The 27,280-nt window shown below is 42.2% G+C and overlaps 1 protein-coding gene across 9 annotated transcripts in view; it reads right to left on the bottom strand.

Annotated features, from left to right (window-relative positions):
• Window positions 1–27,280, bottom strand: part of GRIA4 (glutamate ionotropic receptor AMPA type subunit 4) — a 366,881-nt gene that overhangs the window by 72,403 nt on the left and 267,198 nt on the right. For 8 of the 9 annotated variants that reach the window (XR_008320488.1, XR_008320486.1, XR_008320487.1 and 5 more), the window contains exons 5-9: window positions 24,524–24,577; window positions 23,415–23,573; window positions 21,641–21,808; window positions 20,675–20,779; window positions 12,737–12,847 (exon numbers count right to left, since the gene is read on the bottom strand). Coding sequence is in view for 6 of the 9 variants with exons in the window: in XM_053313247.1 (XP_053169222.1) it covers window positions 12,737–12,847; window positions 20,675–20,779; window positions 21,641–21,808; window positions 23,415–23,573; window positions 24,524–24,577 (597 nt within the window). In the remaining 3 variants the exon portion in view is untranslated. Of the gene's footprint in view, window positions 1–2,148; window positions 11,271–12,736; window positions 12,848–20,674; window positions 20,780–21,640; window positions 21,809–23,414; window positions 23,574–24,523; window positions 24,578–27,280 lie in introns of those variants that run through there. The other variant, XM_053313249.1, reaches the window with a different exon arrangement.

Below are 27,280 nucleotides of genomic sequence, written 5' to 3'. Positions count from 1 at the left end.
ATATTCTTTAGAATAGAGAATATAATATATTCTATACTAGCTGACCTGGTGCAGAGCATCTGCACCCCTAGTTCTCCCTGGCTGCCACTTGCTCTCTGCGGCTGGCCGCTGCTTCCCCTCCTCCGCCACCTCCTTCCCCCCGCCATGGCTTTCTCCACCAGTTGGCTGGCTAGCCTCCATCACTGGTTTCTTTCCTGGCCAGCCGGGTGGCCCTGACACCATTTTCTCCCCGTCCCTGTGGGTAATCGGCAGCTGTTCGCGAACTCTCCGAGAGTTGCCACACATGGGATTAGCCACGGGTATGTTTTAGGGAAATAAATATATAGAAGATTATAGTGCAGTGGGATTAAGGTGGAGCCTCTGACCATTCTTCTTCAAAATATGTTACAGTATTGAGTGTAGAGTTACACAATTACATGCTTAAGCCTTTAGGTTTTTGAGATCTTCACAACTGAAAATATCTGCCACTAAGCCCAGGTGAATAATTGACACTTAAAAAAAAAAAAAGCATCAAAGTAGGTGGACCTTTTAGTAAATTATCCCTCTTGCAATGGCATTGGATCACCCCATTTCAGCTTTGGGCCAAAGTTACAATGGAACCCTTCAAGAGGTACCACTCTATCTGGAGCCTTTCTAGAAATCTATCACCAAGATATTCTAATGATGTCTCGCAGAGCTAGGCTGGTCAGTCAAGATATTTTAACAGAGTTGAAAGTGATCTGAGAAAAGTTTTTTCCCCCAGTGCATATGTATTTATTTTGCCTAACTATTGCCTTTGGTCAAACAGGTTTTGAAAAGAATAAAGAAAGCTTCAGAACTTTTTGACCAGAGGCAGGAAGCCAGGCATGCGTGTGTGTGTGAGGGAGGGCGAGGAGGAGGGAGTTATGCACCACAAGCATGGCTACCTCTTGCAATCTGCCTTCAACTCTGAAAATCTATCTTTAGCCTTACAACAAAATGCTGAACAGCAGCACTGCCTTTTCTGAAGGTATTAGCCTCCTTCTGGTTCTCATGGTGTTGACGGTTTACAGAATGGTGTGGGCACAAACATATGTGCCCACATATGTTTTTACCATATGTACCATATGGTAATTACCATATGTACAAATGTACTACATATGAAAGTCCTAGGTGAACCATAATTTCAATCTGTTCACTTAGAAATTATAAATAAAACTGACAATGTGAGTCCAGACAATGGCTTATTTGGTCTCATTCACTAGGCTATGTACAAACCCAAATGCTTCTAATACTTATAAGGAATAAAGGTACCATCAGTTCCTCCGATTTTCAAATGCACGTGTCCCTGATGAACTCTTGCATTCCTTAGACAAGCTGATCCAGGGGTGATTCTTGAGTCAACTCTTCACTTCTCTATTCATCCCTTTCCCCTCAGCACAAAGATGAAACATACTACAGAGAAAGAAGCTTCCACCTACGGTATCTGACCAAAATGCTCACCAAAAATGGTTGGATGCACTTCATGAAGATTGTTCTATTGCCCTAAGGATTTATGGCACTTGTATCTAACTGTATCTAATTAGAACTAAATCAGTCGTTCATTTGTTATAATATTCTAGGTAAAAGATAAAATGTATGATCACATCATCACAACCATCTCAAACTTCACAATGTACTGGACTATCTTGTTGCTTTAATCAAGTGAAAAAGGGTTCAGCAGAATAATGAGTCTGATTTCTTTGTTTTGAAGTTCCAAAACCACTTTTTGAAGGCAAAACAATAAGGTATCAGGCAAAAATGGAAAGTATAGGTGGTACATTTGGAGGAGAAAAGTGATTTAGGGCTGTAGCCCTAAATACAGTACATTTATAGGGAATATGTCCTCTTGATCTCACTTGGACTTACTTCTCAGTAAACATGCTTAGGATTGTGCTACTCGTGTAAAGAATATAGGGGTTACAACAAAAAGCATTGACACAGCTGAAATGGTGGGTCATGTCACCTTCTTAATGCCCACTAGGGATACCACCGCCCTTTTTCCTTTCAGAAATTATAATGCCTTTTATTCTTATATGGACAACATTGCTACATTATACTGAACTGAGGAAAGGTCCTGCTACCTAGACTATGACATCCGCTGCCAGGTACCAAAGGACTTTGTCATAAAATATCACATGGAGATTTGAATTGTAAATGTAGTTGGCATTTTAATTGTAAGCTGTTTGCAGATCCAATCTTGGCTGAGACGTGGGGCATACAGTACATATAATATAAGAATAAAACAATGGTATCCTGATGCCCCTTACAATTTATTATGACTATTATATTTATTATGAATATTGATATATTGCTTTTCAGTGAGAGCTGAAATGATTTTGGATTTTGAAACAGTCTGGAATTTCCCCCCTCTCAGCGAGATTCAGACAACCATGCTTCCTCTAGTTTCCCCACCCCACTCCGTTTTCAAGAGGCAGAAATCATGTGCAACTGTATTATGTGAAGTTGTCCAGCAAGTGAAGGACTCCACATCACTACTAGATGGAAAAGCTTAAGTGGTTTGAAGAATGGATTAATAGTCCATTATGTGTTGGGCTTCATCAGACAATTTAATTTGATGATTCCTGTTACATGATGGTCATAACAAAGCACAACATTTGTTGGGAAGACATCCACCAACCATTTGGTTAGAGATAGTTTCTAACTACAATAAGTTTAGAACACTCTGGAGGAAGTTTATCAAATATAATTCCACCGAGAAATCCACATTTCAAATGATTACCGACAAAGTACTGAACACAGATAGTCAAAGTGGTACAACGTTTACTTACAGAAATCAGATATCTATAACAATGGTTAACATTTAAAAATACAGCTTGGTGTTTGAAACAACAATCAATGTGGAGAAAAACTTTGCAATCCTGCTAGTACACAGTTCTTAACTAGAAACTAGGGAAGGTGATAAAAATGGCCAAATGTAAAACAACTGGACACGTCTATCCTGAATGTTTAATTGATGATGAAGAAATTAATGTTGCATTTCCTATAGCACTGCAAAGCATGAGCTGTCTCTCATGTACCCCATAGAGATTTTTAGCATGTGTGTATACACATGCATACACATTTAAATGTTACAATTATGAGACAGCCTATTACAGTCACTGACTTAATATGGACTTCCAATTTCAACAGCACTACTCATAAGTAACTTAATCTGGATGTAAGCCAGTAACTGTAATAGCCAAGTCCTCTGGTCAGGAGGCAACAGAGCTGTGTCCTAATCACTAGTCAGTGAGTTGGGGAGGAGGGAGGGCCGAATACCTCTTAGAAGCCTTAAATGTACCCCCAGTGGTTCATTTTACCCCTGGTTGGGAACAACTGAGAGTATGAAAAAACCACAACATTTTCAGTGGTTTAAAGTTTAGCCTTGCAAATAAAGCTATCTAAATTATTATCCTATAGAAGTGGTTACTAGTCCAACTGTCTGTACATACATTTGATAGTATTTTTGGCCTGAAAGGAGAAAAACACCAACCTTTGTAGAGCTCCTCTGATTGTTTGCCAGGAGGCAGCTCTCTAAATGGCTATTTATAACACTGGTGCAGCTTTTTCAATAAAAATAGCTTGATCCTTGCTGTATTTATTACAGTGACACATTCTAAGGTATTCAATGGGCAATGTAAGGTGAATTGCACCACTGCACCTGAAGTTTGATTTGCTTATCTGTCTGACAAATGGGGCAAAATCAGAGAAAGCTCCTTTGCTTGTCTGTTAGGTGCTACAGGTCTGAAACCAGCACTAGAACTGTCAGGCCCTGGAGTTGCTATAACCTCATTATTGCACTGTAACTGGTTATAACCAATTCCACCATTAGCTCATTTTCTGGATGCCTGCCATAGGCCCTTTTTGTCTTTTTGATTGAGCCTGGTAGATCTAGCTTTTGCCATAGCTCAATGGACTGCTCTCTTTTGTCTTTGCCCCGCTCACTTTGCAATGCCCAGTTCCAGAAGGGTTCACACTCATTTTGAGGTTCTAACAAAAGTCTCTGCTATGACCTATGATCAGCATAGACTTGTGCCAAACTCTGCAACACAGACAGACAAGGTGGTGTGTTTAAAAATGGGGGAAAGGCTAGTGAAGCTTACCTTCACACCAGACAAGCGATGGCTTGCTTCTGGGAGCGCGGATCACGCTCCCAGACAAGCAGCGCTGCCGAAAGCAAGGTGGATGAATATCCGTGTTGCTTCCAGCAGTGTGGGTAAACAGAGGCTGGGACTCATTGTCCTGGCCTCCAGGAATCCCACGATGCACCTTTGGAGGGACGTCGGTGTGGTTGTGGTTCAGGTGAAACAGAAACTAATGCACACAGCATATTACACTGTAATATCAGGCGAGTAGGCAATGTTTAATCTTCCCCATAGTGTCTAGATTATTAGACCAATCAGATGACTATTTAGTTAAATTTTTACTTTCAGATAGGGAGTCTTATGTTTCCAATTCTGTAGCAAGGTTTTGTTATATTGCTTCTAGATTGCATAAAGGAGAACTATTGTATGTATAAGCTTACTATTTTGTATTTTGTACTTGTATCTTGTATTTCTTGATGTTTGCTCTATGACGGTAAATAAATACTACTAGACATGCACAATGTATTGGGGGTTTCTAGGTGCTTGTCTCTGTGTGTGGCCAGGCTAGAAACAGCCCGGCTCACAAACGAGCAAATAGCCCAGGGTTAGGGAGCACTCGCTCCCTGAATCTCCGCTAGAAGCCCAGCTAAGAAGTCTGGTTAGGCAGTGCTGGCCCACTGGGATCGGGCCCCATCTTGGCGGTTCTCACGCGCAGCCTAACCCACTCTGGGCATCTCTAGGCTGGGTTAGGCTGCACGTGAAAACCGTCTCAGTGGCTGACATGATACAGAACCCTACCAGTCACAGTAAAGCTTGTGGCATTTCTGCTTCAGACAGAGAAGCAATGGCTCTGCTGTAGAGATTGGTGGTTGTACTGGCAGCATGAATGCTTCTAGTGCTACCTCCCAATCTAGAGGTTGCGGAGCCTCTGCTTCCATGTCATGTATATGGGTCATATACATGAGCATATACATGAGTATGTAACCCCAAAGCAAGGATGTTCTTTGGGGATATTATCAAATCAACTCCACAAATAATACTGACATAGATGATTCTGTGAACAATAACAGAATGGACACAATCAATCCACACAGAATTTCTGTCCAATACAGCAAGTATTTTTTTTGCTAAAAAATGAAGATGGCACAGTCACCCTCCATCTAGTTCTATCTAATTGGAGTCACAATCACACACAATCGCACAACACTGTGGAAGAAGTGCTGCAGAAAGATAACCCAGGTTCTTGGGCAAGACATAGTTTGGGGCCCTCCTCCTGCACACACCCCAATGCTGTCAGTAGACAACAGTAGTAATAGTATGTTGGAAGCATTCAGACATGTGGGTCCTGGGTAGGGGATGGATGCGGCATATCAGCATAGGGCTCCAACATATTGTGAATCAGTCAGATTAATCAATGAATATGTTTTAGTTGATTTAAAAGGTGCACCTACTTTTTAAAGCACACAGAGTTTATTTTAAAAAACTCCCAGTATAAATGGGTTGTAGGTACCATCTTGGTAGAAACAGTCCCCTTTCTCACACAACAGGGAATATGTCTTCTAAGACTATGAGGCTGTTCTCATGTGCAGCCTAACCCAGGTTAGGGATGCCCAGCCTGGGTTAGGCTGTGCATGAGAACTGCTGGGATTGGACCCCATCCCAGCAGGCCAGCGACGCCTACCCTGGCTTTTTAGTCTGGCTGCTGGCCAAGGTTAAGAGAGGGAGTGCTCTCTTAACTCAGGCTACTTGCTTATGTGTGAGCTGGGTGCCTGGAATGCCCGTCTCTTGGCAGAATCCCTCAATGCATTGCATATGTCACATGTTTCATTGTGGGATTCCCGGAGGCCGGGACAACGAGTCCTGGCCTCTGTTTACATACACTGCCGGGAGCAGAATGGAGATTCATCCATTTTGCTTCCATCAGTGCTGGTTGTATGGGCATGTCCCTTGTGCACCTTCGGGACTGTGAGCGGTCTTCTGGGGGAAAGTAGGTTGAATCCTGCCTTCTCCCCTGCCCACCTGGCTGCGCTCACACGATCGTGTGCATATCTCCTATGTCTGCTGCAACACATGCATGTATCAACATGCAATACCAGCAGTTGACAGGCACCATCTTAGAAAGTGATCTCCTCCTTTTTGTGAGAGGAGAATGCATTTTCTAAGATGGTGCTTGCTGCCCAAGGTTTTTATAAGTTCTCTGGCTGGCTCTAGGATTTTTCCAAGGCCCTCACTCAAGGAGATCCAACTTAGTTTCCTTCATTTCTCTCCCCAGTTGGGGTCTTTTGTGATGAGTTCTTCCCACCACTCACTGAAAAATGAAGATCAGGGGATGGGAAAAAACACTTGACATTGCAACAGTGGTAAGTGTTTCTACACATTACCAGAAGAGAGAAAGAATGCACAATGGACATGGCATTTTAGGCAGCTGACCAGTGTCCCTTGTAACATGTTGCTCCAGAAAGGATAATATTCTGTGGCAATGTGATCTATTAGTATGCATTTCTGGGAGAAGATCAGAGAACCACCCAGGAACAATTGTTATGGGGCGGCAAACAAATAAAGTTGTTATTTAGCTCAGTGGGTGCCTTTGGGACTTGGACTCTTCAGTTATATCCTGGCTATACAACTTACTTATAGTCATATCTATAGCTGTATCTTTACTATATCCTTACTATAACTCTGCAGGGTTCTCAGTACAATAAGGTTCTTTGGCTTTCAAGGACTAATTCATACTTCCCCATTTTATATACTTTAAAAATACTGCAGGTGATCTAGCTCCCTGCATAATTAAAATAAGAATTTTCACACTACCCAAATGTTAAGTGTTATCCACAAGCTCTCAGTCTTTATCTCAGCTTTTTAAGAAACTAATAGTAAATACATAATTGCACATTATGAGAAAACCTATATCTAATCACATTTACTGTACAACCAGAGAACATACGGTTTTGTAAAAGTAGAAAATGTGAAACATGCTCCCTTTGGGTAGTGTGAATTCATTTATCATAAAACATGTCCTGTGTCTATGATTAAAAGGGTAGTACATCAAATGAAGCACAGATACATACAAGACGAGAGGACAGTAAGCAAATTGCCAAGTGCTTTATTAAAGCATGCCATGCAGGGATAGTCAGTAAAGGCTAGATATCTGTCTTCCACAGAGTGAGAAGCCAAGCACTATACTGATCCCAGGAAATATTCAATTAAATGTAGAAACAGACCCAAGCAGTCCAAATTGTATTTTTCAGAGGCATTAAATTAACTTCCTTCAATATGAAGAGGTCGATGAATGGGGCATATGTCACTCAAAGTGGCATTTTTCATGCAAGTGATAGCAAAAAGTACATTAATAAGGTTCTGCAGATACACTGCAGCTAAACATAGGGATTGGTACTTTTAAGTGCTTGAAGTGCCTGACAATGTTGGTATTGTTAATGAGCGGTGGCCACAATTTGTCATCAGGTTAATACACTTGTGTACTTCTATTGAAGTCACAGGGAAATCTGCATCATTAATTAGGTCCGGAATGTAGCCACACCTATCAATCATTACGCAACGAAGAGAAAGCAAACTCTTCTCCAAACCGATGCTTTGGTATGAAGTTGTTCATAAAGCTAGGAGCAGATTCTGCCACAGCTGCAATCTAGGACAGAAACCTGGGTTCCAACTGGGACTGAATGATTTCTGAATGGAAATAGCATGCAAGGCAAGACTTAGCATGGCCTAGAGATATCTCTAGGCCACATTATAATCATGTGCTCCAGAATTTCTGGTACAATGATGATTGCATTTCATAAATCAGGGTTTTCCTATCAGTACATGGTTAGAAAACCTCAAAATCAAGGTTTCTGGTTTGCTATATGGGAAAAGCACAACATGACATAATCATATTGGCTGTCATACTGTGCAGAATTCTGTCAGCCTTGGAACACTGTGTTTGCACAGCCTGTGCAAGTTATACAAATTGCTTAACTGGAGTTGTGCAAGTGTAATCCCATTATTTCCAAAGGGGATTACTCTTGCACAACTCTGGTTGCACAATTTTTGTGCTTACGCAAACTGCACACATGCAAATGCAACATTCCAAGGCTGATGGAATGTTGTACCGTATGCCAGCTATTTCTCTGCTTCCTGCAGTCAATTTAGAAATATTAATGTGATGGCATCATGTCATGTGGTCTTCAAGCGACAGGTTACCAAGGCGCTATGGGAAGAGATATACGTTGGCAATGTCAAACCCACACACTGTGGTTAGGGAGCCCCCAAAAGTTGGAAACGTTCTAAATTGTAGTGCTTCATGGTTCTCTCACCGCTGTGAGACTGAGCAAGGATCCACAGAAAAGTGATGACAGGAATCCACACTAAGAAGTGGGTGATGTAAAGCTCTAATCATAGTGGCCTGATCTTCTGAACTGCTATGCAATGGGTGCGAAGCTGCCAGTATTGTCTCTCAGTTTACTAGTGATATTAAATCAACCAACGATCTTTTATAGACTTCTTATCTCCCACGTTGGCTTTTGTTGTTGGATAATAGTTGCAGATGAAGAACTAGTTATTCACAATTGCCAATTATGTGGAGATGAATTATACTAAGACAAGAGAAACTGCACTGGCACCTTAGGCAATAATTGGTTAGTCGTGACATGGGGTTTTTTTGGTAGGCACAGCCTTTTATTATCATTAGACACATGGAACAGAACTTTTAATATTGGCTACAGCTGACAAAAATTCATGCCAAAAAAAGTAGCTGTCCTCCAAGATGACACAGTACTACCCATCTTTTCCAAATTGGGGTGCGGGGCAGTTTGCTTTTACAAATTAGAGTGGGGGGCAGTTTGCAGGGTCATTTCTGTTGCTGAATTAACTCAGGTCTGTCTGCCCATCTTCATGTGAGTAAAACTGAACCTGGACCAGATTTGAGACTGTCTGTAGTCTTTGTCTCAGCCAGAATTAATTTCAAACTGGTGCTGCTCAAGGTCTCCATTGGATTTCTTATTTTGAGATTTCTATTCTGCTAAATATGGCTTTACAGAGCCCCTGAAATAATCTGAGGTCATAATATCACCGCTGCACAAACCTCAAAGACTCAAAGCCTGCTGAAGCCTTGATGCTGAAAATGGGTCCCTGCCCTGCTGACTGTCCACCCTTCATTGTACATATGAGGATGCCTTCCATTGAGTCAGACCACTCACTGGTCCATTTAGCTCTGTATTGTCTCATTGATTGGCAGCTGCTCTTCAGGATTTCTGACAAGGGTCTTGCCCAGCTCTGCTTGGAGATGTCAGGTACTGAACATGGACATTCTACATGCAAAGCATGCACTTTATCATTGAGCTATGGCCCTTCCCTAAAGGTAAAGCCCCCTACTGTCTCCTTAGAAATGGGCCAGAACTGGCATACTCAACAGTTCTAGTTGACCAACCATCAGAGCAGCCAGGATGCTAGCTGGGCAGGACCTGGTGCTGACACCAGCCCAATCCCTTGTCCCCCTTGCAGGCCCACCCCCGCCTCATGACCCAGACTCCACCCCTCTTTGCCCTCACAGCTGGTTCACCTTTTGGGATATGCCACCACTGCTGCACATCAGCAGAGGGCAGCATGGAGCATGCCTCAGCAGGCCTCTCTTTGTTGCTGTTGCACTGCTAAGCCAACACCATCTGATTCTCTTTCTTCCTCTCTAGCACCATCTCTCCCTGAGCAAGGGAGGGAGGGAGAGAGAGAGAGAGATGATGCTGGCTTAACAGAACAGCAGCAATGAAGAGAGGCCAGCTAGCAATGCTGAAGGTACACTCTATGCTGTTTCACACTAGTGTGCAAGCAGTGGTGGTGTGCTCCGGAAACTGAGGCCGGCTGCAAGGGCAAAGAGGAATAGACTGGTAGATGGGGTGGGGGTGGGGTAGGCTAGAAGGCAGGTGAGGTCAGCAAGAGTGTGGCATGAGAGGCAGTGGTAGCAGCACAGATGAGGCAGGGTGGTGACAAGAGGCAGATGGGTGACACCCATGATGGGGAGTGGGTGCCCACATTTCCTGCCCCATGTCTCATGTGGCCTCATGATAGAGTTGGCCCAGCCAGACTGTGCTATACCCACCTCTCATGCTACTTCTGCCCAGAATTCACTGGAAAGCAGCGGATCATAGATCCGTTCCAGAAATGAATGAACAGAATTCCTAGTTCTGGTCTGCATTGCATTTGGAGAAGAACATTGCCCAATTTGGTCATGGGGAAATCCAAAGCAATTAGATACCAGACAAGGCACCACTTCACATGAGTGGCTCATCGCAAGGTGTGAATCACTGCAGAGGTAAACTTCAAGTACTGTAACTCACTTGTTCTCTGAAGTTTTCAGTATCATCTATCTATCTATCTATCTATCTATCTATCTATCTATCTATCTATCTATCTATCTATCCATCTATCTATCTATCTGTCTATCCATCTATCAATCATATTTGCAGATCGCCCCAAACTTCTGTCTCTGGCTGGTTTACAACAATTGGTGGTTGACAACCACTGACCCTAGAAATGGGGATGGCAAAGGAACAGGATGCAAAATTTGGTAAGACTTTTTTCTTTTCTTGTGTAGTTTTGTTTAACTCTGATGGCATGCTGTGGAAAACCTTGGCATGCTACATAAAGTTCATTCAGATCCTTGGTTTGGAAAATCAAAAACACCAGCCCTAGGACTGGCAGAGTTCTTTTGCAGAGATAACATTTATTATGCACATCAAAACGCTTCACTGCAAACAAGACAAGACACTTAAAACAGTTCCTTTCCCTTGAATTCCTTCTTCTTTCCTGAAAGCATCACTTAGTTTCTCCTGAACTTGGAAGCACTTCACAATAATTTACACTGTACATGTATGAAAGCCTCAATTTAAAGACTGGCGTGAGAGGAAAATTTCGACTGAGAGAGCCTGGAAATCCCCAACATTTTCTTCATAGCTTGGCCCAGTTGAAGATTTAATGCCATCTGTTTTAGGCATTTCAGAATAGTCACAGAGCTTTTTGTCTTGATGGTTCAGTGCCTGGTCATCCAGTCAGAGGAACAGAAATCCGTATGGAAAAATATAGCTCAGTGCTACTATACTGGAACTTAACACTTGAGCCTTAGTTAGGAATGTTCGCAGCAGCGTGGGACTCTTGCTTCCTTGATCAATTTCTTAAAATAGGATTCTTCATCAGAGGCTGAAAAGAGGAGGACTGTACTGAAGTATGATTTTTCCATTACTGTGTCTTTTTTTTTCAAAGGAAAGATACATTTTTATAAGTCCCATGCAAAAAAGAACTGCACAATTAGGTTAGGGTTACACGCTTAATTTCTGTACAGAATGTTAGTTCTTCCTGTACAGAATGTTAGTTCTTCCCATTCTAGAAGGATACTCCTTAACAGGAGATTCGTCAGAATATCTTGACTGTATAACTACTTAATGTATTACAGAAACAATACAATAGCTAATTGTTCATGGAAATCCAGTATCACACTTTACCTTGGCTTACTTTCAATTCATCATCAATTTAGAAGCCAAAATTAAATATAAAAAGAAAACTGTTTAAGGAACACTAACACCGCGTACAATATTCCACCTTGCTTAAAACAAAACTTATCTGAAGTGGTTGAAAGAGGAAAACCCAAATTTTATTTCTAATGAGGTATGTGAAAAGGGCAGTGAACTGAATTGTAAAATTTTAAGACTAGTCAGGGAAAGGTCATCCTTTGCCAGTCTGCTTTGACACACATCAGATTTAAAGGGCACATCTCTGACTTCAGAAGAAAGGAAAATATGTTAGCTATTCTGTTTAAGAGTTGAATCCGCAGAGCTTCCTTTGAAAGAAGCAGTTCTAAGATCTATAGATTCATTTTATTATTACTGATCGTTGTGAATAAATTAAGTGGTTACATTTTGCTCAGTTCCCTGGAACTCTTTCAGATGGAGAATGAGTCAGTAAAGAAGAATTGTTAAAAACTTCTGGCCACGATGCAGTTGAGCATGTTTGTATCCCACTGATTGTTATGGGAGAATGAAGCATATGCTTAACTGAGTTGAAATCAGTGGGACTTACAGTTGATTAATTTTAGCTAGATCATGACAGTATTTGTTCAGTGATGTATTGACCTGAGTAAATAAAAGAGAATTAGTGTCTACAAAATGGCTTTTGTAAGGAGACATGCTCATTTGATGCACATTTGCATTTTGTATTTATACAGAGAAATAAATAGCTCACTCTCAAATGGGCTAACTAGATGAATGAAGATGTTTGCTGTAAGGGCCAGGAATCCTTGCAAATTAGTATGTGTACAAAATGCCCATTAGGTGCTTAAACTGGCAAAAAAGGGTGAGAGCAAGGTCACAGAGAACTAGCTCTTTTCCCTTTATACATGTTCATCTTTTGTATTTGTTTACTGCATGTCAAAAGATTAATAGAATTCATCTGGGTGTCTGAGAAATATGTGAATATATTTAGCATTCAAAAAACAAAGAGGAGCTCTGATTTGATATCAGGAAAATATTTTTGCATACACCAGAAACGATCAAAATGATATTTCATCATGTACTTCTCTATTAAAGTCAGAATGGGCAGGTTACTTCCAAGAGCAATCAGAAAGAATATTTGGCTTACAGGCCAGCTAAAACTAGAAAAGTAAAATTTACCATGATTGTGGTTACAATTACTGTTCTGTTCTCAAGAGCTGAAGTATCATTCCCCATTGTAGGCTCATGTTGGATCAAAACCAATTTATCCATGTCATTCCAGTAACCAATCTGAAACAAAATAAATTCAAAAATTAGTTGATACATATATACCGCCTTAAGAACTTAAGAACAGCCCTGCTGGATCAGGCCCAAGGAAGCCCATCTAGTCCAGCATCCTGTTTCACACAGTGGCCCACCAGATGCCACTGGAAGCCTACAGGCAGGAGTTGAGGGCATGCCCCCTTTCCTGTAGGGATGTGTACAAAACCGGATTGGTCTGTTTGGTTCGAATTCGAACCAGCTTCAAACCAGTGTGGGTAGGTTTGGTTTTGGTTTTGCTTGAACTCCCCCCTGGTTCAGTTCAAATTCGAGCCCAGTTCAAACAGGTTCAAAAAGGTTCTACATAGGGTATAATGGGGACTCGAACTGGCCCATTACTCCCTATGAAGAGTACCTAGGGGCACAAAACCAGGGTAGGCAATAGGCACCCAGGGGCACCAACCAACCACCAAACTCCAAAGCAATCGGACACCTCAGTGATTTTTAATGAATGTTTGAAGATTATTCTTCAAATAAATTTAATGAATTTTTGAAGATTATTTGATACCTTCTTTGTCATGAACCCTGCCACCTATTAAGATAATCTGAGGAGGTCCGGTTATGATTGCCACTGGTCTGGAGGTGACAAGGGGCTGGGCCTTCCCTGCGGCTGCCTGAGGGGTCTGGAATGCACTCCCTGTCAAAATAAGAGCTTCACCATCTCTGATTTCTTTTAAAAAGACCTTTCATAGAAAGCTGTTTCCTCAGGCTTTTAACTGAAATTAACTTTTAACAGTTTTTGGTTTTATCCTGTGAAATTATTTAACAGTCGTCCCTCACGAACTGTGGGTTCCCCAATCGCGGATTTGAGTATCTGTGACTGGGAAATTGTGACAGTTCTCACCAATCGTGACCTGAGTATCTGCGGTTTGGTGAGATTTCTTTTGAAATTTGGGGGGGTTGGGGAGGAATTTTGGTGATCAGGGGGTCATTTCTGAGGGTCAGGGAGAATTTGAGGGGTTTGGGAATTTTCGGGGGCTGTTTTCGGGGGTCATTTAAGGAGGTCAGGGGTGATTTTCAGAGGTCAGAGGGGATTTTTTCCTATTTTTTACTGTATTTATTGGTTGTTTTGCGATGACGATTCCCCTAACTCCCGTTTTCAATGATTCCCTGTTGCTTCCCAACTGCAAATTCACCAACCGCAAGGGTTTCCCAGAATGGACTGTAATTGTTTTGCGCTGTGAATTGTTTTTAATTATTTTTTCTGTGAAAGTGTTTTGTTTTTTATTTTTATATTGTAATTTGGATTGTGTACATTGCCTAGAGATGCACATATCAGGTGGTATATATGATTAATAAGTAAACAAACAAATCATACATGGATGATATAAACAACCATAGGCTGGATCCTAAATTGTATCCCAAACAATTGTTCTTGAAACTGTACGAAAATCTACAACATTGGTTTACCAGCAACAGTGGTGTGAGTGTGAATTAAGGGGCGGAGAGCTGGCCTTGCAGTATGAAGTATGAACTGCCTCCTTTGCTAAGCAGGGGTTCACCTTGGTTTGCATTTGGATAGGTGACTACATATGAGTACTGTTGCCAATAGATATTCCCCTTAGGAGGTGGGGCCGGAACTCAGCAGTGGAGCATCTGCATACATGCAGAAGGTCCCAGGTTCAAATTCTGACACCTCCAGCTAGGGATGGGAAAGACTCCTGCCTGAAACCTCAGAGAGTCACTGCCAATCAGTGTAGACAATACTGAGCTGGATAGACCAATAGTCTGACTCAGTATAAGGCAGCTTCCTACATTCCTAATACCATGAGCAATAATTCCTCTGGAAAAAACAATAATCATGCTCTGGTTATAATGGCAAAATGCATATCTTTTCAGAGCAAGGCACTGGCTTTGATCTATTAATATTTTAATATTTGGACCCTTACATGTGTAGAAGACCCCTGCCTCCTCTATGCCCTGTTGTGATACTTATGATCCAATAGGAAGAGAAACAAACAACAACAACAGGTGCCAGTGAAACAATAGTATGAAAACCTGCAAGGCATGGACAGGGACAGAGCAAGTTGGAAATTTAATCAAATAAATGGACACATAATTTAGAGAAGCTGCACATTCTGGAAATGTTCCATTAATAGTCATCCAAGCAGTGGGTAAGGAAAAAAGAGGGTTTGTTTCCCTCCTCCTGAAATGTACTGATGAATCAGTAGAAAAGGGATGTCCTGAATTTATATTGCTGAGAGAGTCATAAATCATGGAACACAAACCATAGGAAGCAAGACTGTTCCCTGGCAACTGAAATGAAAGCCTATAATTTCAGTTGTGCTTGTTTCTAATGACCTGTCCTTGATCAGAACATTGGCGCAGCCAATTAAGTATTGTGTGTTTTGGAAGCAATAAATGCTATATATGTGCATGTCATGACCCCAGACCATGGATCCCACCAAGCAGAAGATGGCGCAGAAAGTTCGAGGAGAGGTGTTGGACTGGGAGGACCATTATGGTAACCCCATGCAACTGGGAACTCCTACTCTGGAGAAGCTTGAAGAAACTCAGTCAGTACCCCTGCTAACTGAGCAAAGAGGTGTGGTTCATAAGAACATATAAGAACAACACTGCTGAGTCAGGCCCAAGACCCATCTGTTCCAGCATCTTGTTTCACACAGTGGCCCAACAGATGCCTATGGGAAGCCTACAGGCAAGAGATGAAGTCATGCCCTTTCTTCCACTGATGCTCCTCTGCAACTGGTATTCAGAGGCACCCTGCTTCTGAGCCTGGAGGAGGCCTATAGCTACAGATAGTCCTGTGCTTCATTAATTTGACAAAGCCCTGCTTAAAGCCATCCAACCTGTTAGCCATCCCCACATCCTGTGCCAGATGATTCCATAGATTGATTGGTGCTGTGAGGAAAAGTACTTCCTATCATCAGTTCTAAACTGTCTGGAAAAACTGAAAACTAGAAAATCACCAGGGCCGGACGGTATCCATCCAAGAGTCCTCAAAGAACTCAAATGTGAAATTGCTGACCTCCTTGCTAAAATATATAACTTATCCCTGCAATCAGGCTCTGTACCAGAGGACTAAAAAGTAGCAAATGTAACACCAATTTTCAAAAAGGGATCCAGGGGTGATCCAGGAAATTACAGACCGGTTAGCTTAATGTCCATTCCAGGCAAATTGATGGAAAGCATCCTCAGGGATAAATTTGTAAAGCACATAGATGAACAGGCCCTGCTGGTGGAGAACAAGCATGGCTTCTGCAAAGGTCAATCTTGCCTCACCAACCTTTTGGAGTTCTTTGAGAGTGTCAACAAGTGTGTGGATCAAGGTGATCCAGTTGAAATAGTATACCAAGATTTCCAAAAAGCTTTTGACAAAGTTCCTCATCAAGGACTCCTGAGAAAACTTAGCAGTCATGGGATAAGGGGACAAGTACATGTGTGGATTGTTAACTGGTTGAAGGACAGGAAACAGAGGGTAGGGATAAATGGAGAGTTTTCACAATGGAGGGAAACAAGAAGTGGGGTCCCCCAGGGATTTGCACTGGGTCCGGTGCTTTTTAATTTATTCCTAAATGATCTAGAAGTAGGAGTAAGCAGCGAGGTGGCCAAATTTGCAGATGATACGAAACTCTTTCGGGTAGTGAAATCCAAAACGGATTTTGAGAAGCTCCAAAAGGATCTCTCCAAACTGGGTGAGTGGGTGAAAAAATGGCAAATGTGGTTCAGAGTTGGCAAGTGTAAAGTGATGCACATTGGGATGAAAAACCCCAACTTCAAGTATACGTTGATGGGATCTGAGCTGTCTGTGACTGACCAGGAGAGGGATTTTGGGGTCGTGGTAGACAGCTCATTGAAAGTGTCAACTCAATGTGTGGGCGCTGTGGAAAAGGCCAATTCCATGCTAGGGATCATTAGGAAGGGGATTGAAAATAAAATGGCTAATATTATAATGCCCTTATACAAAACTATGGTGCAGCTACACCTGGAGTACTGTGTACAATTTTGGTCACCACATCTAAAGAAGGACATTGTAGAACTGGAAAAGGTGCAGAAGACGGCAACCAAGATGATCAGGGGACTAGATTGGAGCACCTTTCTTATGAGGCTAGGCTACACCACCTGGGGCTATTTAGTTTAGAAAAAAGACGACTGTGGGGACACATGATTAGGTCTATAAAATCATGCATGGTGTGGAGAAAGTGGATAGAGAGAAATTCTTCTCCCTCTCACATAACACTAGAACCAAGTGTCATCCCATGAAATTGATTGCCAGGAAATTTAGGACCAGCAAATGGAAGTACTTTTTCATACAATGCATAATCAACTTGTGGAATTCTCTGCCAGAAGATGTGGTGACAGCCAACAACCTGGATGGCTTTAAGAGGGGTTTGGATAGCTTCATGAAGGAGAGGTCTGTCAATAGCTACTAGTCAGAGGGCTATAGGCAACCTCCAGCCTCAAAGGCGGGATGCCTCTGAGTACCAGCTGTGGGGGAGTAGCAACAGGAGAGAGGGCATGCCCCCAACTCCTGCCTGTAGGCTTCCAGCGGCATCTGGTGGACCACTGTGTGATACAGGATGCTGGACTAGATGGGCCTTGGGCCTGATCCAGCAGGGCTGTTCCTATGTTCTCATGGGTAGGTCCTAGCCCCACCAAAGTGGGTTGGGTGTAATGGCATGACTGAACTGACCTACCAACCAACCCTCAAAACAATTGGACAATCAGGCAATTTTAAATAAAATTTTGGACTATTATCTGCATCAGTAGATCAATGACCTACTGACCCAGCGAATAATTCAAAAATATATTAAAAATTTCCAAAATGGCCCGTTAAAATTGAATCTGAATTGATCCAAATTTGAATCAAATTCAATCTACCCTGATCCGAGGGCAGCAGATTCGAGTATGAATCGAATCAAGCTGATTCAATTTGAATTTGAATTGAATTGAAAAAATCGTTTCACACACATCCGTACCATGAAACATTTGATACCAGGAAGCAAAGCTTTCAGAATCTTCGGGGATCACAGGCAACATAGAAAATACTATGGCAAAGGGTGCAGCAAGATGTTGCCCTTGGGGCACTCATGGAAACTGAATCAGAAATTGTTCAGTCACATGAGCTATGTTTGATGTCCTTAGGAGACACACAATTAAATACCAAGAAGGAATGGATAACAAAGAGTGAGTGCAACAGTTCTGGGTTCCAGACTAAGGATCCAGATTACTGAAAAGTGATCTTCCCTTCCTTCTGCAGCTGCCTAAAACCCCCCCAAATATGTCTGAAAATATGTTGTCTGACAAGATATCAACATATGTCTATGTCTATAATTCTAGGTTCATGATTCTCAGATATAGGACTATGATTCCCAGATATTTGTCTAAGGGAGCCTGTATTTAATCAACCAGTTTCCAACACTGAGATGAAAATAAACATGGGGTGGGGGGGGAGTAATCCTCAGTTATGTTTTTTGCCTGCTTACTTGCCAACCTCAACTGATGGGTTCCAATTCACCATTATATAATTCCTGTTCTAAGGTCAGCAATAGAGAAATTCAGTTTGACTGTTGTGCAGGCCTGCTTTGCCCCAAGACCTGCTGCTAGAGGTCCTGATGTCCCCCAGTGCACTGGGCTTGCTCCTTATTGTTCTGTGCATGTGCACACATACAAAGTGGGAGAAAAAAAGGGTAAAGTGTGTACCATCAAGTAGATTTTGACTCTTTGGTAAAATAGAGGAGGGGTTTACCATTGCCTCTTCCCAGTATCCCATATTCTGGGGAACATACCAGCAGGGATTCGTACCGGCAACCTTCTGCTTGTTAGTCAAGCATTTCCCTGCTGCGCCACTTAAGGTGGAGAGAGGGGAAAAAACTACCACCAAATATTGTATGAGCAATGTCACTGAGAACTGGAAAATACCTCTGCTAACTGGACAAAGAGGCACCTTTCAAAGTGGTGAATCTCTTTATATTTAGCAGAGCAATGACCCTATTCAACACCTGGCACAGTGTCCTTGAAGTGACTGTTCTGTTGCTGGTGCCTATCTTGCTTTCTGGTGTTTTTTATTTTTATTTTAAAGATGGTGAGTTCTTTGGGAATAGAGAACCAGCATCTTCCTTTCTATGTAAACTACTTTGAGAACTTTTAATACAGAATAGAGTGAATGGGTGCTGGCCATTGGTAGAGATTGAGGGAGGAGCATGAGGGTTCTCAGGGGCTCAACTGGACAAGAAAAGAGGCATACAATATGGTCTTGATCTGACAAGTGTGATACAAAGCAGGTAACACTTTATCTTGCATTGGACCAAATTCTATGGGAGTAGGAGCATGAAAACTACAACGAACTATTAGGCAGAAAGGAAAAACAGCGAGGAAAGCAAAACAGAACAGTCAAAGGCCTAAGATGATACCACCACCACCTTCACTGATGCATCCAACTGATAGTGGATGAGCACAATCAGCCTCTGCTCCTTGCATCTCAGGGAAAATATCTTTCTGAAGGCTCCCAAGCATTCCCCCCACCACCAGTCATCAGTTGAGTCCTATAATGTTTCCACTATACACTGAACACTACATTCATAAGAATACTTGTGTGTGGCTGAACAGCAAAAAATCAAACATTTGGCAGGCCTCTGTGCATTAGTTTGAAAGGATATTTAGATGTGCATGGGGTTTGCTCAGTGGTTTAGGCCACACAATGTTAGACCTGCAACTGTGCATTTGTTGGCTTGCATGTACACTTCTTCCTTGCTAGGAAGAGTTGTAACTCAATGGTAGAACACCTGCTTTGCAAGAAGATTCCAGGTTCAATCCCTGTTACCTCCAGTAACAATAATTCTATGTAGTCATTGCGCTTTTCTTTTGTGCTGGTATATGACTGTAATAAACTAAAGTAAACTAAAGTAAAGTAAACTAAACACAACACTATTTAATTGCCCTGGGAAAGATCTCTGTCAAAGACCACAGAGAGCTGATGTCAGTCAAAGTAAAATATGTAGAGTTAGATGGGCTTGGTAGAAGGTAACTTCATCTGTTAATATAAAAATAACTAGGAATAATGTAAGATGAGAACTGGACACTAATGTAACTGCTTCCCTCTGCCCTCCGCCCCACTACCTGACAAGGTTGTACTGCAATTACAAATAAAAGCAAACAGAAAACTCTCTTGCTGTTATTCCAGCATTTTTACTTCAGAACTCTGCATAATCCTCCTATATAATAAAACCCTAAGGTACCTGCGTCCGTGTCTCTGGCACGTGTTCTGCGCATGCGTGGCACGTGCGGACGCAACAACGGAAACTACGCACACAACTGCGTGCGCGCGTAGTTACCGTCTCTGCGTCCTAGGTCCGCGTAGCAACCTGTTAAACCTGCAAACATTTCTACACAACTCTTCTAGCGCCCGTTAATGTAACGGGCTTAATGTCTAGTAATATTAATAAAAAAGAGGGAATCAGTTTCTTGAATCACCTGAATAATCTTCTCCAGGTGTAACTTCTTGGACTGCTGTCAGGGTATCACTGCCTTTCTCTTACTCTCTGGTTATCTGCATCTCTAAACCATTATGCCTGTGAATAATTTAAATGCTAAATCTATAGTTGTGTCATGAAAATAAAGGGCACAGTAAACAGAGGGCCCATCTTTATGAAAAGCACAGACCCTGAATCTTGGCTCATGAGAATGTATTCTTTTATTTGCAGTATTGGACAATGACATTTAAGCAGTACAAACATCAAGCAGTTTCTTTACTAGAGAATTAACCATTTCATAGAAATAAAAAGACGAACAAACTGAAAGTCTGGCAACAGGCTGGAGTACTGAACGGGCACATACCTTCCGAGGACCTGTGTTTCTCAATTCAAATACATCCATCGAATAGTTGACTCTGCGACCATAATGGTCAAATTGAACATTGCCTGTCAGCCCTTGTATCCGAACCTTAAAATCAGAAATAAAATCAAGGCATGTATTCATTAAATATATTTTATAAAACCTATCTTTCTATCTTTTAAAAGGTGTTGACGACAGATAGGCTGATCAAGAATCACTTCATCGCAAGTTACCATAAAGTATAAAGATTTAATATTTATTTAGAATAACAGTTGTATTGCACTTTTCACTGTGAGTAGACACAAGGCAGTTTTCAATAATCTAGATAAATCAATAGTACAATATGAAATATAATGATCACATAGTTCAAACCGCCCTGAGCCATTTTGGAAGGGCGGTATACAAATCAAATCAAATCAAATCAATAAATAATAAATAGATCACGAAGGGATAACAGTCAGAAGATAAGAACAAGCAGAATCTCCAGACTAATAGCGGGCTGGCACTTAGGGGAAAGGGGCAATTTTTGTTGATAAGCCCTTCCTTCTGAAGCCCACTGTGCCTCCTGAAAATATGTTTGGATATATTTTCAGAAGGCACAGTAGCCTTCAGAGGGAAGCGGGGACTGGTGAAAATAGCCACTCCCCTGTTATGCCAGCACAGCATTACTCTGGATGTCAGCCAGTATACATAAACCACACACAATAATCCCCACCACTGTGTTAGACACTTTGAATGACTATAAATTCTTTCATCCTAATATCCAGGCTCTGAGTGGAGACAGTCACCAAAAAAGGTCTAGAGCAGGGTTTCTTAACCTTGAGCCCCCAGATGCTGTTGGACTACAACTCCCATCATCCCCATACATGGCCTTTGTGTCTGAGGATGATGGGAGTTGTAGTCCAACAACATCTGGGAGCCCAAGGTTAAGAAACCCTGGACTAGGGTTAAGCCTTGAATTAACCATACCTGTTTCAACGTTCTCTCCATATCAATCCCTTGGCTCCATGGGGCAGCCGGATTTGCAAGACAATCCCCCGCATTCCCTCTCCGAGAAATATCAATTTTCTGCCTTCGAAGGTTTCGGAAAGTCTCAGCCATCACAAGCACCCCATCATAGGTCAGAGCAGAGGTATACTAATCAAGAGGAGAAAACATATAGCAGTCTTATGGTTTTGTTTCTGAACAAAATGGGTCCAGTGTTAAACATTTCATCCCTCAATTGGTGAGGCTTAGTTAATGGAATTTCTAATGGAAGCATACGTTTCTCTCTCAGTATGGATGGCAGGAGATTTATGTTTGAGCATTTTACATCAGTCGTGAAATTGTATTAATGCACAATACCAGCAAATGGCTGCCAGAAGGACTGGAATTAAAACTGGCCATTTCCACTTATCTCAAATATATGTTTGAGTCTTCCAGACACCTATGTGTAAGCAGCAGCCCCAACAAAATGGAAGAAGGAACTACTGTTCAAGAAGGATACTTAGAATAATAAATAAAAGAGATGGAGTGATGGGATACTTTAAATATTCATCTATAAGCATTTAGTATTTATTTGCTCATTAAAAATCCTTGTGGTTAGCCAATAAGAGCAATGGAAATGTAAGATGGAAAATATAATATATTCAAGGCCTATATAAGTTGTGGGAAAGTATTCATTATAAACAGTCAGATGCTGCCTGCCTGAATCTTTGGCTTGCAGGATATGCATCCACAATGTCATAGAATAGGGCAGGGCTTTAAAGAGATGTCAACCATTCCTCTGTATTGCTCCAAGGCTCTTTTCTTTGCTGCCTATTTTTAAGCAGAGCTATCAATGGATAAAGTTCAGTCATCTGCCTTTTAATCAATTACTTGCTGATGTTTTTTAAAAAAATTGTGTACATTACCAATGTCCCTCTACTGAAGCTGGCACCTTGTTATGTAGGAACCATTACCACAAACACTAAGATGCCACTACAGCCATTCCTACATTATCTGGTAACACATGAGTTGCAGCAACCACCATTTTAGAAGAGGTATTTTCTCCCATGGAAGAGAAAAGGCAGAGGGACTCTTCTATGATGAAGCCTGCCACTCACCATTTTTGCAAGTACAGTAATTGTTTTAAAAATCATTTACACACAAAATGAACAAATTGATGCCTGACTAATTGGTGGCACCTTTTTAGAGCTGGTCTTGTGGCAGCGAGCATGAACGGTCCTCTTTGCTAAGCCATATCTGCCATGGTTTGCATTTGGATGGGTGACTACATGTGAGCACTGTAACAGATTCCCCTTTGGATATGGAGACATAGCTCAGTGTAAGAGCATCTGGTTTGCATGTAGAAGTTCCCAGGTTCGATCCCTGGCATCTCTAGGTAGGGCTGGGAGAGACTCCTGCCTGAAATCTTGGAGAGCTGCTGCCAGTAAGTATAGACAATACTGAGTTAGATGGACCAATGGTCTGACTCAGTATAAGGTAGCTACCCATGTTCCCAATCAAGCAGGATATTAACTGATTAAACTGATTGTTGCTTAAACTGTTGCTTAAACAGATTGCCCAGCTTGGGAAAGATCCAGCCAAGCCTTGTTTTCCTCATGTCAGTTCTGTTGTGCACATTGGCCCTAGGAAGTGGACAGCATAGACAACTGCAGTGATTGTCGTTTGAGGCAAATAATTGCCTATTCTAAACTAAAGTGATAAGCATGCATAGTTTAAGTTAGCTTATTTGGATGGCTGTCATGCTACAGACCAGTACCTTAGGAGGAGTCTCTGATCCTGGGTATTCTCTCTGGTCAAGTTTCTTCCACCGTTGCATGAGTTTGGCAACCATAGGTGTGTTGAAATCCACTAGCTGGAACCCTGTGACATTGGCTCCTCCATGCATAAATCTCTCCAAAGAAATATCCTTGAATCCCTACAAAAATCAATCAGTGCAACAAAATAAGGTTGTTCATACAATCATAACAGGGGTGGGTAGGGGAGAGATGAACCTACCCCACCCCCTGCCAGACAAGCACTGGTCTCCTCTTCACTGCACCATTGCATGCCCACATGATCCACACTGCTCCAAGCAGCGTGGATCACTGGAGGCTGGAAAAATGAGTCACGGCCTCCAGGAAACCCAAAATGCACCATGCAAGTAGCACGGTGCACTGGGGGATTCCCCTGTGAGTCAGGAGCTCTCGGCATGCAGCCCGAGCACACACATGACCCCGGACCTGGGGTTAAGGGTGTGCTTGCAGACCTGGGGTTGAGGGCCATGCAGTGGGCCAGGGTGCATGCGTGGCAGCCTCCAAAATGGCCATCATCAGCGCAGAGAGGCCCAGAAACGGGCAAAAATCATCCTGAACCAGGCTATTTGAGACTACAGGCAGCACCCCTGCCCTAGAGGGGGTAAGTGTTAATTTAAAAACAAAAACAAAAAACCTTTAGAATCCCTGACTGGCTCGAATTCAAGCCAAGGAGTCTGTTTGCAGGGGGAAACTGAACATGTCCAGTTCGGTTTGAGTCCGGTTCTAAACTGGGAAAACCAGTTTTGTGCACACCCCTACCCAGTGCTCCACACAAGCAGCCCAACCTAGGCTGGACTACCCTAGCCTAGGTTGGGCTGCTCATGTGAATAGCCTCAATGTTTGACTTTGCATTATGTTGTAAAACTGTACACACATTTCAGCTCTAAGTAAACACAAACTGTTATTTTTCAATACCTGCGTCAGGTCAACACTACAATTAACATCAATGAGATTAAGCTGGCAGGCCAGGCTATCCATGTAATGCTCTCCATTGAGAACACCACAGAGTCTCAGTTTGACAGGGACATGGAACTTTTTACTAGCTAATGTAATTGTAAAAAAAGGTTCTTACCAGGTTTGCAAGGATGTAATGGTAGCCTTTAACATGCTTTCCAACACTCACAATCTGTAGGAAGAGGGAAAGAAAGAGAATAATAGAGCATGAATTATTTCAAGCAGTGGGTATAACTCATGACATAATTTTAGTGAAATAATGTTGAGATTGTTTTACTTTTTCATCAACATTACGAAGGAACCTAGTAATTTTCTTAATGGCTAGATGTTGGGAAACGCAAATAATTCAAATTATTATAATATGAATGAAATTAAAGCTACAGTATATTGTTTCTCCATGCAACAGGGGTATTCACACTCACAGCTTAACCTGGCTAGGGCTTTCAAACCCAGCGTTTAGCTTAGGTTAAGAGAACTTATGAGCCTATGGTTCACTTAACCTCAGCCAGCAATTGTCAGGGCGATTGCCGCCAGGTTAAACAGCTTCCCTACGGTCCACTGCCATTTCTGGCAGGAAGCCAGGGGGAAGGAGTGGCTACTCCAAGAATGGTGGCAGCTATGACGAGAGCAGCTGCTGTGCTCATGCCCTGGGGCACTCTGGGAGGCGGGAGCAGGAAGTCTTCTTTGCTGTGCTGCCACTCGTGTAGGCACATCCTGTGGCGGAGGGGAGGACGGAGGCCACACATCTGCCAGGGAAGGCAGGAAAGCTCCTGCCTTCCCCATAGCCCATCTGCCCTCCCCAGAGAGGTCGTGTGCAAGGCCTCCTTGTTTCATAAGCAGCAGGAAGCATAGAAATGCCTTTGAAAGGTCAATTTGCTCGGTAGGCATGACTGCTGGAGACTTAGGGAACCTGTATACAAAAAAACAAACCACAACTATTTGCACATATACCAGCTGAACGGATACTGTGGGATGCAGCAGCAGGTGTCCCAGCTAGTTCCAAAGCAAGATAAGTCCAGGGCTGCCAAAAAGAGAGTTGATAGATTTGTAGGGGAAACAAGATATTACAGTGAATGCAGAAAAATCTATCGAGACTGCAATTCAACACTTCCTAAAAAAAAATCTTTAAAATGTAGATTGAGTTATATCAGCTGTAGGCACACATCATATATATATATATCTGAAACCAATCACCATGGGCACAAATAACTTCTGAGTGAAATCATTATATCAGCACAGCATACAAATGGCCATTTGAGTCCAGATTTGGACATTCTGTTATGTTGTCATCCAGCCTCTCTGTTAGCAACCCTTCGAAGCTATTCCCACAATCACTAGCAAGCGCGCTAAGGGAGCTGCTTTCTAGTGATTGTGGGAACTACTGGGCGAGCCTGGTGGTTCCAAGGCAGCTAGCCCACCTAAATCCCCCTCCCCTTAAGCAAGGTTAATGGAGTGAGTGCTCCATTAATCTTGTTTTTATGCTTGTGTGTCCCTACAGCACAGCGACACACGAGTAGACCTCCGACCAGGGGTCTCTCCAGAATGCCCCATGCATTTGTGTGGGACTTCCGGGGACCAGGTGTCCCCCGATCCCTGCAACCCCCACCGGCTCTGTGACAGAGCCAGTAGTTGTGTGGGTGGCCAATCTGGAGAGAGCCCAGTAAGTCTGCAGGGAGAGCCCAGTAAGGCGTTCCACACGAATCATGTGAAGTGCCTCTTCATCTCTGATCTTGAGTCAGGCCTCCTAGAAAGAAGTTTGCCTGACACCCTCATTGGGCACCAGAAGAAATCAAGCCTGTGCATTTTTACTTTTAATAATATTTAGGGTCCCTTTATTTTACTGTATCTTGTTTTGTTTTAGCTGCTTTTAAAATTACGGTTATTCTATTATTCTGCTGTTTTTATCATGCTATTGTCAGCTTCTTTATTTTATGATTTTACTGAGAGTTTCATTCTCTCCTTTGGTAATCCCCATGAGGCGTTTTTAATGTCAAAAAGGTAGTCTATACATTCCTTAAACCTCAGTGGAAAATGGGGTTGATTGTACTGCATTTGAGAAACTGACAAATCATAAAACATTGTGATCAGTGTTCTGCAACTTAATCTTCCAAGTCAGGTTCAACCTTAATGAGGTTAATGACCTGTGGTATTTCACCCATCTACCCCCTCTTAATATGAAAGAACTATGCAATGACAGTGTGAGGAGTCAAAGAGACCCCACAAAATGTTTATGTTTTGTTTAGAAGTTTGTCCCAGTGGGGATCCTGTAGACAGGAATTCTCAACATTGGGTCCCCAGATATTAATGGACTTCAGCTCCCATAATCCCCAACCAAAGGCCACTGGGGTTGGGGATTATGGGAGTTGAAGTCCAAGAACATATGGGGACCCACCGTTGAGAATCCCTGCTGTAGAGAGTTTGTAGGATGGAGTCAGAAAGGAAAAGGGAGGGAAAAGAAAAGGAGAAAATGGAGTTGTTTCTGAATGAACTCTTAGTTAAATCAATATAGTTCTTTCCTAGATTCCTAATGGAATAACTGATCACTCTCCTCAAGCCAGTCTACAAACAGTTTGGGGGTATATAGAACCCCAAGGAGACTACAAGTGCACTATATAAATCTGGTATTGGGGTAACAAGTACCCCAAATTACCCAAAGACTTTTAAAAAATGTAGTTGGTGGCATTAAGCATGACTGCACAGTAGAAAACCAGCATCTTATTACTATTTAACTGTATATAGGAAGGAGTAAAGAAATATCCAATAGAGGGTGTTTATACCCTAATAGCTATATTAATAAAAAGGGCACTTTTAGATAAGATTACGAGGGGGTTGTGGATGAATCACCACAGAGCATGTAGCCTCATTAAGACTGATC

This window comes from Hemicordylus capensis, chromosome 3, assembly GCF_027244095.1.
Source record: "Hemicordylus capensis ecotype Gifberg chromosome 3, rHemCap1.1.pri, whole genome shotgun sequence".
Classification (NCBI taxonomy): Eukaryota; Metazoa; Chordata; class Lepidosauria; order Squamata; family Cordylidae; genus Hemicordylus; species Hemicordylus capensis.
The sequence above is the reverse complement of the archived record's forward strand: the minus strand, read 5'-3'. Positions and strand labels throughout refer to the sequence as shown.